The 13738-nt window shown below is 50.2% G+C and overlaps 1 protein-coding gene across 6 annotated transcripts in view; it reads right to left on the bottom strand.

The window, feature by feature from the left end:
- Nucleotides 1-4248: 4248 nt before the first annotated feature.
- Nucleotides 4249-13738, bottom strand: part of LOC135295818 (small basic protein 1-like) — a 46216-nt gene continuing 36726 nt past the window's right edge. For 2 of the 6 annotated variants that reach the window (XR_010357883.1, XR_010357884.1), the window contains exon 3: nt 12164-13261. Coding sequence is in view for 1 of the 6 variants with exons in the window: in XM_064411575.1 (XP_064267645.1) it covers nt 4340-4470; nt 4858-4915 (189 nt within the window). In the remaining 5 variants the exon portion in view is untranslated. Of the gene's footprint in view, nt 4471-4857; nt 4916-12163; nt 13262-13738 lie in introns of those variants that run through there. The other 4 variants (XR_010357882.1, XR_010357885.1, XM_064411575.1 and 1 more) reach the window with 3 other exon arrangements.

Genomic DNA, 13738 nt, shown 5'->3' with positions numbered 1-13738 from the left:
AGAGCAAGTAAAGAGTCCCAGAATGTGTGGCTGGAATTCCCAAGGTTTAGCAAACAGCTCAGCATGATGCTGCTGATGCTCCCTGTTCTCTCTTGCTCCTGCATTCCCAGTCTCTACAATCAAATAACCCACAGGGAGCCATTTACTCCACATGGAAAATTGGATTTTTCCTCACAACATCCACCTGGATTTCACCAGCCAGGGGAGGAGTCACACCCCCAAACCCAACCCAGGTCCTTCTTCAGTCATCACCTTTGTTACCCTCAACAATGCATCTTTCCATCCCCTCCCATCCCTTTTCCAGAATTTTTTATGATCAAATTTCCTGCTGTAGCCCCACCAGTGATTCCTCCCCAATGCTCCTCTCAACCCCCTCTCCTGCAGCTCAGCCCCAAAGTGCTGGGCCCTGTCCTTTGGTTTTAGGACAGGATTTTCCTGATTTCCTGTGTTTCCCCCTTGTTATTGTATTTAAAACTGGTGAAATCCTGGTTTGCAATCCCATAGGACACTTTAAGATTTTTATCAAACTACCATCTCCCATCTTGGCACAGCAAAACCTTCTTGAGCAACAGATCATGGAATCATGGAATGGTTTGGGTTGGAAGGGACCTTAAAGATCATCCAGTGCCACCCCCTGCCATGGACAGGGACAACTTCCATTATCCCAGGCTGCTCCAAGCCCTGTCCAACCTGGCCTTGGACACTTCCAGGGATCCAGGGGCAGCTACAGCTTCTCTGGGCACCCTGTGCCAGGGCCTCACCACCCTCACAGCCAAGAATTCCTTCCCAAATCCCATCTATCCCTGCCCTCTGGCAGTGGGAAGCCATTCCCTGTGTCCTGTCCCTCCATCCCTGGTCCCCAGTCCCTCTCCAGCTCTCCTGGAGCCCCTTTAGGCTCTGGAAGGGCTCTGAGCTCACCCTGGCATTTTCTTTTCTCCAGGCTGCAGAGATCACACACTGCAGTCAGAAGTGGCTGCAAGATTCATCCTTAAATTCCATTCAGACTTTTTATGATTGTGTTCGAGGGTCCCAGGACGAGGGAAGAGATGAGAATCTTGACTCCATGTTTCAGAAGGCTGATTTCTTATATTATGATATATATTATGTTAAAATGCTATGCTAAAACTATACTAAAAAGAATACAGAGAAAAAGATCCATCAGAAGGTTAGAAAGAAAAAGCAAGGAATGAATAACAAAAATCTTGTGACTGCTCACAGCCTCGACACAGATGGCTGTGATTGGTCATCAAGTGAAAACAATCCACATGGACCAATGGAAGATGCACCTGTTGCATTCCACAGCAACAGTTATTGTTTACATTTCTTTCCTGAGGCTCCCAGCTCAGGAGAAAATCCTACAGACAGGATTTTTCATAAAAATATCATGGCGACACTTCTTTTTTTTTTTTTTGAGGGAAAAGATCAGGGTGCTGGTGATTTATTGCTGCTTTTCCTTCTCTTCCACCGCTTTTACATTTAAGACAAGCCCTTTGATGAGTCCCCACAAAGGAGGGCTCAGCATCAAGGCCTTCCTTCTTTCTGGCCAGGTGAGTACCAAAGCAAACATTTCATTCAGCTCCTGTGGAGTGGCCTGAGCTTTAATTAACTTTATTTCCCTGACCATGTTTTCTGTCAGGCTTCATGTTCATTATCTGTTTGGAAAAAAAAAAAGACTGATTTGAAGAGGTTTCCTCACATTTTTCAAGCTCTTCCTGCAATTCTCTGCTGAGCTGCCTTATTGTGTTTTATACTTTGTCAGGCTCAGTTTATTATCTTTTCTATTTTCTATGTTTGGCCACAATTTCAGCTTTTCCCTTGTAACAACCTCCCTCATCCCACAGTTCTGCTGTGACCTTTTCCTTTTTGCTCTTTCTCAGGCCTTTTTTTTAAAATTATTTTTAATACCTGCCATCGATTTTCCCTGAGTCTCTTCCTTAGTGGCCTTAAACACCTCCCCAGGTGCTTGCAAAGAATCTATTTGCAAGCACTTAACTCTTTTAGCTGCAGCCTTTGTCTCCTTTTTGACAATTCCCTCATTTTTATATCACTTTCTTATTGAAATTGACTGCAGAAGTTCCATCCCCTCTGCCCTGGAAAGCTGTGGAGTGCGAGTTCTGTGGGATCTGGGTTGCAGGGGACAAGCCCAGTAGCTGATGTTTTCTCCCTGTAAATATGAGAAACCCTTGTAATCCAGTAATTCATGGGTAGAACAAATAGATATTCAGCTAATTTCTCCTATGAAAGGTTCTTTCCAGGATATGAATCTGCTTCTTGGCATAGCTGGAATTTGTAATGTCGTGGAATCACAGAATAGTTTGGGTTGTAAGTGGCATTTTTAGGTTGTCCCATCCCACACATGCCATAGGCAGGGACAACTCCCACTATCCCAGGCTGCTCCAAACTGCATTTTAGAGTTCATTCACTTTCATGTGGCTTTTCTTTGCACTCTCATCTCCCAATTCCCAGACTGGATAAAAACCCACAAAAACCAACCAACAAAAAAACCCCCAAACAAACAAACAATTAAAAAACCCCCAAAACAAAACAAAAAACAAACAAACAAACAAAAACAAAAACAAACCCCCCAAAAAACCCAAAAACAAACAAACAAAAAGAAACCAAAACAGCAAAAGAGTTTTAACATTTTTTTTCATGTTTTCTTCTATTTTTTTTTCCTTTAATCAAACTTTCAGCCTTGTGTGTTTGTGAAGTGTCACCAACTCAGGGCTGGTTTAGGTGAATTTTCCATCTTTTGTGTCCTCTTGTCTGTGCTCAGGTGAATCTTGACAAAATCTGTGGCTCTTGATGGGCCATCCTGTACCAAATGGGATTTTTTACCTGCTGCCAGCCCTCAGCTTCTGTAATCTGGACCTTAACCCCCTCACACCCAGCATCTCACCCAGTCAGTGAAGAGACTCAGTTCTCTTGTCTGTACCCTAAGAAATCCCCCAGCCTTATCAGGTTTCCTGTATCCCTGATCAGTCCTTCAGCTGATGAGGTGTTTCAGGTTATCAGTTTATCCTAAGGATGAAAATTTTACCCTAAAGATGAAATAAAGGAGCATAAGTTTGGTCCTTTTTCCCTGTTGCTCTTTTTTTTCTACCTGCCTACCCCAAAATTTCCAGGGACACTCATTCAGACCAGGGTGGCCACAAAACCCTGGGAGCACCTCATGTTGCATGTTCAGACACACCAGCAGGTCCTGGAAAAAGGGAATTTTGGACAAATGTATAAATTATTCTGAGGAAGAAACCGCTTTTACCTCCAGCTCCATGTGCCAAGATCTCTGCTGGTCGCAAAGGATGCTGCTGAGGAGAGGAGACACAGCCCTTCCTCCTGCAGAAATTGGGAGTCATCCCACAAGAGGGAGAGGTCTGTACCCCCCCTTTTCTCTTACAGCACCTTCCAGTCCCAAAATACCCATGCAAAGCCTTCTTCTGTTCTTGCAAGGCCCTGGGGCCGGAAAGTTCATTTATTTCCTGCAGAGTTTCAGAGAAACAGAGCTGATTTCTGCCCTGTGGACACAAACATCCCAGCCTCCAGTGTTCCTGGAGTGTTTGTGGGGTGTTCTGAGCCACCCTACACTGGATCAATCCGTGTCCCCTTGCAGAATACGTGGAGTGACTGGGTTGTCCCACAGGGGATGGGGCAGGGAAGGGGACACTGAGGAAATCCTCCTGTGCTCTCCTGTTCTTGGTGACCCCCATGGAACAATCTGGTCACAGACTCTGCGGAGAAGGCACTTGGTGAGGGTGTCCAGGACAATCACAGCACCCCAAAGCCTCGGTGGGTACATTGGTTGCTCTGAGAGCGCCCCAGGAATGGAATTTTGGGGTGCAGGGGGAAGGTGGTGCTGTTTGTCTCCTGTTCCCACCTCTCCGTGGGACTGAGGGCCCCAGTGCAGAGGCTGGTTGGACTGATGGGGCTGTTGTTCTCCTTACAAATAAACTGGGATTCAGCTTGTGGAGGAGGGAGGCACTGGATTAAGCAATGAGCCTCCTCCCAGCCTTTTCCACCACTCTGCTTTGAAAACCCCAAAGCCTTTGCTTTTCCTGGCTGGCATTTTGGAGTCGGGGCTTTGGGGCTGCCAGGGGTGTGTGGTGACCATCTCCAGGGAGCTCTGGCTGCCAGCCTCTCCTGGCTGTCCCATCCCTGGAGGCAAATGAACCTCACAGCACACAGAAATCATCTTATCACAGCACACAGAAATCATCTTATCACAGCACACAGAAATCATCTTATCTGCCCATCTTTACTTCAAAGCGCTGAGCACCGCCTCAGCCACGCCCTGGACACAGCTCCGGGAGCTCCAGGGCTGCGGGGCTGGGCTCCTCCAGGGTCATTTCCCCTTTTTGGGAGAGGGGATGCAGCAGTGCAGCTCCTGGCAGTCGGGGCTGAAGGACCACTCCTCGGTCTCGTCGCACGCGTGGGAGCAGTACCCGTCACAAAAGCCCTTGGGCTGCCCGTGCCCTGCCATGGGAGGAGACAGAGGGGATTTACAGAGAAAATCATGGGTATGTAGGAGGGCAGAGCCCCTGGAGCTGTCTCCTTGCTGGCTCCAGGGTGGTACTGATGCTCTGGGTGGCTCTGGGGTTAGACCCACCCAGGACAGGATGCATTTCATGTCCCCACTGAGCTGGCCACTTACAAACCATCCCTCTACTCATGCTGGATCCCCCTGCATGAGGGTGGGAGAGGGGATTTGCAGTGTGGCATCCACCCCATCCCAACCCCGTTGTTGGGTAAATCAGCAGGGCCCTGATCCCCACTGCCCCAGAGATGAACCCCTCCGTGCCCTGAGGCTGCACAGGACACGGGTCACCCCGGTTTCTCCACCTCCACGTGTTCCTGTCTTACCTGGGGTGGCCAGGGAGGAAAGCAGGAGCACAGCAAAGACCACGCAGAGCACCCTCATGGCTGGAGGCCAGGGGGGGATGTTGGCACACAAAATCTGAGTGCCCGAGGTGTCGGAGGGCAGAGGTTTTATAGAGGGACTCCGGCCACGAGCGGCACGGCCAGAGGAGAGCCCTGGGCAAAGCCACCTGCAGAGGGCTGTTGTTTGCTCTGCGGGCTGTGCAGTGTCACCCTGCCCCGCTGGGCCCTCTCACAAAGGCTCCTGGCAGCCAGGCCGTGCTCCGTGGGCACGTGGGGCCGTTCCTGCTCTCCAGATCCGGCTGTCGGGCACGGCCGGGCTCCAGCAGTGCCAGCCGGGGCTGCCCACGGCACAGCTGCTCCCAGGGCAGCTGGAATTCAGCCTGGGATGGCTCCTGATAAGCTCTGGGTGCTCTCTGCAAGGCACAGACACAATGGGGTGTCAGATCCATTCCCCGGTGGTTTTATGGAGCATCCAACCCTGACCAGTGCTCTGGCACTGAGGATGGAAGAGTCACGGAACAGAATCCCAGAATAGTTTGGGTTGGAAGGGATCTTAAAGCTCATCCAGTTCCACCCCCCTGCCATGGGCAGGAACAACTTCCACTATCCCAGGGTGCTCCAAGCCCTGTCCAGCCTGGCCTTGGACACTTCCAGGGATCCAGGGGCAGCCACAGCTTCTCAAACCTGTGCCAGGGCCTCCCCACCCTGCTCATAGCCAAGAATTCCTTCCCAATATCCCATCTAAATCTTTCCTCCTTCAGCTTTAGGACATTGCCCCTTATCCTGTCCCTCCATGCCTTGTCCCAAGTCCCTCTCCAGCTCTCCTGGAGCCCCTTTAGGCTCTGGAAGGGGCTCTGAGCTCTCCCTGGATCCTTCTCTTCTCCAGGTGAACACCCCCAGCTCTCCCAGCCTGGCTCCAGAGCAGAGGGGCTCCAGCTCAGTGATCAATTTCGTGGCTTTCCTCCAGCCTCAGTCCAGCAGCTCCACATCCTTCTTATTGAATCAAAGAATCACGAAGGTTGAAAAATACCTCTGAGATCCCTGAGTGCAGTGAAGCTGGCACCACTGTGTTCACCTCTAAACCAAGTCCCCACATGTCATATCCACATCCCTTTGGGGCACTTCCAGGGATGGGGACACCACCACAGCCCTGGGCAGTCTGTGCCAGTGCCTGATCACTTTTTCAGTGAAGAAACTTTCCCTAATATCCCATCTAAACCTCTCCTGGCGCAATTTGAGGCTGTTCCCTCTCATCCTGTCCCTTGTTCCCTGGGAGCAGAGCCCGATCCCCCCTGGCTGTCCCCTCCTGTCAGGAGTTGTGCAGAGCCACAAGGTCCCCCCTGAGCCTCCTTTTCTCCAGGCTGAGCCCCTTTCCCAGCTCCCTCAGCCCCTCCTGGTGCTCCAGCCCCTCCCCAGATCTGTTCCTTTCCCTGGATGCTCCAGCTGGGGATCAGCCCAGGGCTTGGGCAGTTCAGGGCTGGGTCATGTCCAGCTCTCACCCCAAGTCCTTCTCCCAGGGGTGCTCCATCCCTTCATCCCCAGCCTGGATTGATCCATGCCCCAACCCATGGGCAGGACCCTGCACTTGGCCTGATTTTCATCACTTTGATTGGCCCAAACCTTTTTTGGGTATTTTTTTGGAAATCTTTCCAGAAGGACCATGATGCTGATTAAAAGGGATGTAGGCAAATATGTAAATAAAGCTAAGGAAATGAATTGCCACACCACATCTGATCAGAAGTCTCTTGTGATTCCAGCGCTATCCTGCCTAAAAATTTCCACAATTTTCTGGAAAAAAATCCTTCAAAAATTCACAAATAAGAGGTTGAAAAGAGCTGCAAAGCATTAGGGGACAGGATTAGAGACCCAGTGGCTCTCCTCATGTCAAAACCATAATGTTAAAAAAACATTAAGTAATAGTGGAAGTTCCCTTGTCTATACAGACAAGGATAATGATCTGGAAAACAGAGAACAAGGAGTTTCTGGCTGTGGGCAGTTGTGCAGGGATCATTTGTGAGGCAGTAAATCACAGGCAGGCACCAAGGAGCCGAGTCAGGTGTTGGGAAAGCAGCACCAATTGTCCTACAGGTGCAAACAAGAGCTGGGTCTGGAAAACACAGGCTGTACCCATGGGAAGTGCATCCATCCACTCGTGTGCTCCAGGGAAACAGGGAAGGGGTTCAGAGGGGGTCAAAAAATGGCTCAAGGTCACCCAAAAGAACCAGGGCAGTGCTGTCCCCTGTGCTGGCACTGCTGGGGCACCTCCAGTGCTGGGGACAGCTCTGGGACAAGAAGGACATTGAGGGGCTGGAGCATGTCCAGGGAAGGGAATGGAGCACCAGGAGGGACTGAGGGAGCTGGGAAAGGGGCTCAGCCTGGAGAAAAGGAGGCTCAGGGGGGACCTTGTGGCTCTGCACAACTCCTGACAGGAGGGGACAGCCAGGGGGGTCGGGTTCTGCTCCCAGGGAACAGGGACAGGAAAAGAGGATATGGCCTCAAGCTGCCCGAGGAAGATTTAGATTGGATATTGGGAAAAATTTATTCACCCAGAGTGTGGTCAGGCACTGCTCAGGGCAGTGGTGGAGTCCCCATCCCTGGAGGGATTTAAAGTCATGTGGAGGTGGCACTTGGGGACACGGGTCAGTGGTGGCCTTGGCAGTGCTGGGGGATGGTTGGACTGGATCTCAGAGAGGCTTTTTCCACCTAAATGATTCTGGGATTCCGTGGTAAAGACGTGTCCTGCCAGAAAAAAAGGAAAAGAATCAAGTGGAATGGTTATGATCAGGAAAGAGATGAAATGGAAAACATGGCAGCACAGAAATCCAGGAAAGAGGATCTGTTGGTGACCAGGATGAGAAGTCAGTGACATGAACTTTGGCAAATTCTCCAAGGAGATTTTGCACCTAATTTTTAAATTTTTAGCTGCTACATTAATTTAGAAATTGCTTTTCCAATACATTTCTCCTTTCACTGCATTTTAACTTCTGGCATTTCTTGCTCAAGTTCCACATTTCAGCTATCCTCAGTGTGAAAGAGGACTTTTTTTTTTTACTTTTATGATAAATACGTGATTTACCTTCATATCCCACCTATTTCTTGGGTTAGGAAAATTGCAGAACTGTAGTTCTGTCCTGCTTAGGCCTCTACAATGTTTGCAGCTTGTGATTCACCTTCACTAAGTTTCTACCCTGAGCTGACAAGTGCCAGTATATTTAACTTTGTGAAAACAAGTCCCCAGCTCTGCCACTTTTCTTTAACCTCTTCTTTCCCTACCAAAGGCCATCTGGGATGGGAGCTGAGCAGTGACATCCCACAGGGGGATGGAGGATGCCCAAACCTCCTTCCCAATTGGCTTTAGGTAATTCAGACCCCCCATTTGTACAGAGATTATAGATTTTTCCAAATTCTCACTGATTCAGCATTTGTCATTTTGCTGCCCAGTTGTGTTGTAAGATTCACCTGCTGCGCTCTGAGGATTCAGGTTTGATGATATTGAGTAATTCTGAAGCAGCTTCTTGTCCCTTCAGCCCTTTTCTCTCCCTGGCTCTTTATCAAATTATTAAACAGCCCAGTGAGCTGGGGCTGGAAAATTTACCTCGCAGAGTTTGGCTCTTGTTTGAAAGCCCAGGACTGTCTGGGGGGGATGAGGTGATGATCAAAGTGTCCCCTCCAGGCTCCCTGGAGCTGCCAGCCCCAGAGCTCCCACCCAACCACCCATCAGAGGGGACAGCCAGAGGCACCTCCCTGAGCATTTGCTGAATTTATCAGGGAGATTTTGCAGACACGGGGAGCAGGGATCCTTTCCAGGCTGTCAGTCCCACATGGTGATCAGCCTGGACAATGCAGGCAGAGTTACCAGTGCATGGTGGCCCTGTTGCATCCCTCTGCACCCCTGCCAGAGGCTGGGAACGGGCTGGATTTCTGTGATACTGATCTTGTTCTCCCCTCCCTGCTGCACCCACAGATCTCCATCAGGTCCCTCTGACCCACAGCCCCATCCCAAGGACCCAGATATCAGCATCCCCTATTCCTTTGTGTTCCCATCAGTGCTGGGATCCTATCTGATGTTGGGCAGCCACATCTGGGGCAGACAGGAGGTGCCTGCCAGCACAATTGGGGAATTCTTGTGCCATCACTGCTCGCCCAGCCCCAAACAGCACGACTTGGATGAATTCCCGCGTGTCCCCATCATCCTCTGCTCCTCAGGGAAATTCTCTATAAAACCCAGCAGCTCCAGCCTGCCTGTACATCACCTCCTCTCTCTGAGGTCTTTGGCTCTCCTCTCTCCAGCCTCGCTGAGATCCCAGCTCAGCTCCAGCCATGAAGTTCCTCTACCTTGTCTTCGCTCTTTTCCTCCTCTTCTCCCTGGCCACTCCAGGTAAGATGGGAAATGGGGTGGGATGAGCTTTTTGCTAGCTGGGATTCTTTTAAAATAACTTTAGCTCAGTTCTTACCCTTTGAGAGGGCTGCTATCTCCTGGGCAGGTACTTCAATGACTTCTTTCAAGGGACAATAAAATGAGAATAGTGTCAAGGAGGTTTGTATAGGAATAATTGAGGTTAATCCAGTTTAGGAGTGAGCCCAGGACAGACAATTCCAAACAAGAGTCTGGATGTGGCCACTTCTCCCAGGGATTTGGAGAATTTCATAGTGCTGGGGTGCTTTTCAGGCAGCTCAGTGTCTCTGTCAAAACTCAGTCCTGTGTATGTTTAATGGCTTAAGCTGAGAAAAGGTAGATTTAATTTGGATAGGAGGAAAAATTCTTCCCTGTGAGGGTGATGAGGTCCTGGCACAGGGTGCCCAGAGAAGCTGTGGCTGCCCCTGGATCCCTGGAAGTGCCCAAGTCGGGTTGGATGGGGCTTGGAGCAGCCTGGGATAGTGGAAGGTGTCCCTGCCCATGGCAGGGCGTTGGAACAAGGAGATCTTTGAGGTCTTTTCCAATCCAAAACATTCCATGAGTCCATGATTCTATGTTTGGTTTATGGATGTTATACAACTGTTGCTGTTATTCCCTGTTTCTCAGACTCTGAAGCTCTCTGGTCCCCCTTCAGGAATCAAGAGGGGATTTTGGGCTGAGATCTCCCAAAAGGGTGTTAGAACCCCCCCTCAGGTGTCAGTTATCAACCACCTGGGGCAAATCTTTCCCTTGGCTCACTTTTAACCTTTTAATGGTGAATATTTAGTGCCAGGCTGCTGTGGCACCAATTTTAAGACCTTTGCAGCATCCTTGACGTGGTTTTTGCTGCTTTGCTCTGAGAACAACGATCCTTTCAGGAGAGATACAAGGGAAGGAAACACCTGTGGGCACAGGGGAACATCTTTAGGAACTTGGCTTTTGGGGCATCTCTTAGGAGGGAAATGGATCTGCTTCCCTAGGCATGGGAGCATCTTTTCCAAAGATGAGGGGAGGGAGGTGCACAAGGAGCTGTTCAGACTTGTGACCTTCCAGGTCCCTTCCAGCTTTGAGGCTGGGCTTGGACAGGAATGTTGGACATGTGAGGGAATGGAGCAGGACATCCCTATGGACAGGGTCTGATCCTGCTGCCCACTGGGAGGGGGTGGGAGGGCATGGAAATGGGGAACAGGGATTGGAAAATGGGGAATAGAGATGGGGAAATTGGGAACAGAGATGGGGAAGTGGGGAAATGGTGAAATGGGGAACAGAGGAGGGAAAATGGGGAAATTTGGAAAAAAGATGGGGAAATGGTGAAATAGGGAACAGAAATGGGGAAATGGGAAAAATGGGAAATAGGGAACAGAGATGGGGAAATGGGGAGATGGGGAAATGGGGAAATGGGGAACAGAGATGGGGAATTGGGGAAATGGTGAAATGGGGAACAGAGGAGGGAAAATGGGGAAATTTGGAAAAAAGATGAGGAAATAGTGAAATAGGGAACAGAAATGGGGAAATGGGGAAAAATGGGAAAAATGGGAAATAGGGAACAGAGATGGGGAAATGGGGAGATGGGGAAATGGGGAACAGAGAAGAGGAAATGGGGAAATGGGGAATAGAGATGGGGAAATGGGGAACAGAATGAGGAATAACCATTCTCCCTCCCCACTTCCAGGCTATGGGAAGTTCAGGAAGACCTGTGCTCCTGTGGGGTACTGCTCCCCAAAGTGTCGTGTGATGGATTTGAAATACACCTCTGCTGACTGCAAGTACTCCTGCTGCATCCCAACTGCCTGGAAGGGGAAATAGGAGCTGAAAAGGGAGCACCTGGGGAAGAGGAGGCACCATGGTGGCCTTGGGAGCAGATTCCCAGCTGTCTGATCCCATTGCCACCCCCTCTTCTTAATAAATAAAACAAAGAAAAAAAGGACATGTAATTCTGGTGTGTGTGGTGTGGTTACTGGTGTCCCCAGGCTCCCCAAGTCCAGCCTAAAGTCTTAGCAGCACCAAAAATAAAGTCTGAAAATCAAATGACAATGAGCTGCAGGTCTGCCAGTGGTCTGAGAGGGTGAGGATTTGAGAATAAGGTGCTATTTTTCCTCTTGACTTCTCCATGGCCCTTTACACAGCCCTCTGGAGACAGGAAAGTTTCTAAAGTTTCTTTTAGCTCCTTGCTGCTTTTCAGGTCACAGGTTATCTGCAAATGTCTTTAAAAGTGTCTGGCTCAGCAATGTCTCCTCTCAGGCATAAGACAGCCCTCTTTCCATGAAAATTTCAGCAAGTGGGAAACAGAGAAACAACAAGGCCCTCACAGGTCCCATGCAATGGATTGGACAGGGGGAGATCCCTCAGCAACCATGGGCAAAACAGACTCCACTTGGGAAATTGAATATAATTTATTGAAAATGAAAGTCGGAGGAGGGAAATGAGGAAGGAAAAAAAAATTAAAATTCTGCCCTCCCTGCCTGCTACTTCTTCCCATTCTGGGTGTCCTGAATTCTGTCCCTCCTCCTCTCAGCAGGGAAGGGGGGCTCTGGTCAGTTGTCTCTGTTGCTCCTTCTTCCTCAGGGGTTGGGCTTCTCACTCACTTCCCCTGCTCCAGTGTGGGTCCTTTCCGTGGGGTCAGTCCTTCAGGAATAAGATGCTCCATGTGGAGTCACAAGCCCTGCCAGGACCCTGCTCCAGCCTGGGTTTCCCCCAGGGTTCCTTCAGGCATCCCCTGCTCCAGTGTGGGGTCTCCAGGTGGATTTCTGCTCCCCCTGGGCCCCCAGGGGCTGCAGGGACACAGCTGCCCTTCCTGGGCTGCACCCTGGGCTGGGAATCTCAGCTCTGGTGCCTGGAGCAGCTCCTGCTCCTGCTCCTGCTCTGGCCTTGGAGCAGGGCTGCTCTCACGTATCCTCACTCCTCTCTCCAGGTGCTGCTTTGCATTTTCCCCCCTCTTTTCTTACCTCTGTTATCCCAGAGGTGCTGCCACTGTTGCTGATGGGCTCAGCCTTATCCAGTGGCACATCCATCCTGAAGCAAACTGGAATTTGTGGAGGAGTCAGGGACCAAAAGAGCCATAGGGTCTGAGGGATCATTTCCCATCTAGAGAAAGGACAGCTAGAGGGGTGCACTGGGAACATTTGGGGCAGTTTAATCCTGTTTATCTTCTCTATTTCTCTCCTGCTTTTACCTTGCAGTGCAATGGATGCATTCAGTGCAGAGAGAGAACAGCAGCAAATCCACAGGGCTTGGGATCCATCCAGCACCTTAGAGCTGTGACATCCAGCTGGATGTGGAAGGGAGCCCCTTGTCCCCAGTCCCTTCACGTGGACACACTGGGAGTAAGAGCTTTTCCAGTTTTTGCTCCCCAGGGCAGGCAGCCCCAGGCTGCTGTCAGGCCATTCCAGAGGGAGCACAGTGCCAACATTGTTCAGGCTCAAACATCCATTCTCTGCCAGGAACACAACCTGCAGTGCCTCTGCTTGGGTTCAGCCTCTCCTTGGACTGGAGGTGCTGAAGGAATTGTTTTGTTGCTCCACAAGGGAGAGGGAAATGTGGGAAGGAACACACATCAATCACAATTTGATGTAAATGTAAATGCCAGGATTTCTGGTTCTTCTGCCAGTAACCTGCTCTAGTGAAAAGTGTCCCTGTCCCTGTCCATGACAGGGGTTTGGAAATAGATGATCTTTAAGGTTCCTTCCAACCCAAACCATTCTGTGATTCTGTGACTCTTCCCAGTTAGTGGTGAAGGACACTTTGGGAGGGCAGTAGATGCCCGAGCCACTCTGGCCATCTCTGCCCTTGGCATTTTGCTATATTCTACTAATTTATGTGTAAAACTTACCTTCAGGCAGCCAGAGGGCTATTCTCAAAAGAAAGAAATTTCAGCTTGATAACAACTTGCTTGTCCACTGCCACAGGATTCAGGACTCTCTGGTAGAGGGTCAGGATCTTGAATCCCAGGGTGGGATTGGCCAGGGTAGTACCACTCCTCTCAGGCTTCTGCTTTAGAAAAGGAGGAAAAGAGCTTCCAAACTCATTGTTTTAGCACTGATCGCCCCCAACCATTTCTACAAGCCAGCACCAAGTCCCCTGAACAGGGGGACAGTCACAATTGTCTGTGCTTGGCAGCCAGACGGAGAGGAGCCCAGCTCTCATGGGAGGGACACTGGCACAGGGCACGCGAGAGCCCTTCAAAGAGCCAAACGGGCACGGAGTGGAGGTCTCACTGCCACATGGCCACTGGGTTGGAGTGACATAAGGTCCCATTAAGCAGCAAACAATGTGTGCTTGGACACCAGCAAAGTCACGCTCCTCTTAATGCTGTCGTGTCTGTCAGGAAATGTCTATAAATATCAGGGTCTCCAGCCTTTTTCTCAGCAAGATCTCCCTGCCAGGCTGCATCCCAGAGCTGCTGTGGTCCTGGTGGATATCCAGCCATGAGGGTCATCTACGTTGTCTTTGCTGTTTTCCTAATGGCCT

Source organism: Passer domesticus, chromosome 3 (assembly GCF_036417665.1).
Source record: "Passer domesticus isolate bPasDom1 chromosome 3, bPasDom1.hap1, whole genome shotgun sequence".
Classification (NCBI taxonomy): domain Eukaryota; kingdom Metazoa; phylum Chordata; class Aves; order Passeriformes; family Passeridae; genus Passer; species Passer domesticus.
The sequence above is the reverse complement of the archived record's forward strand: the minus strand, read 5'-3'. Positions and strand labels throughout refer to the sequence as shown.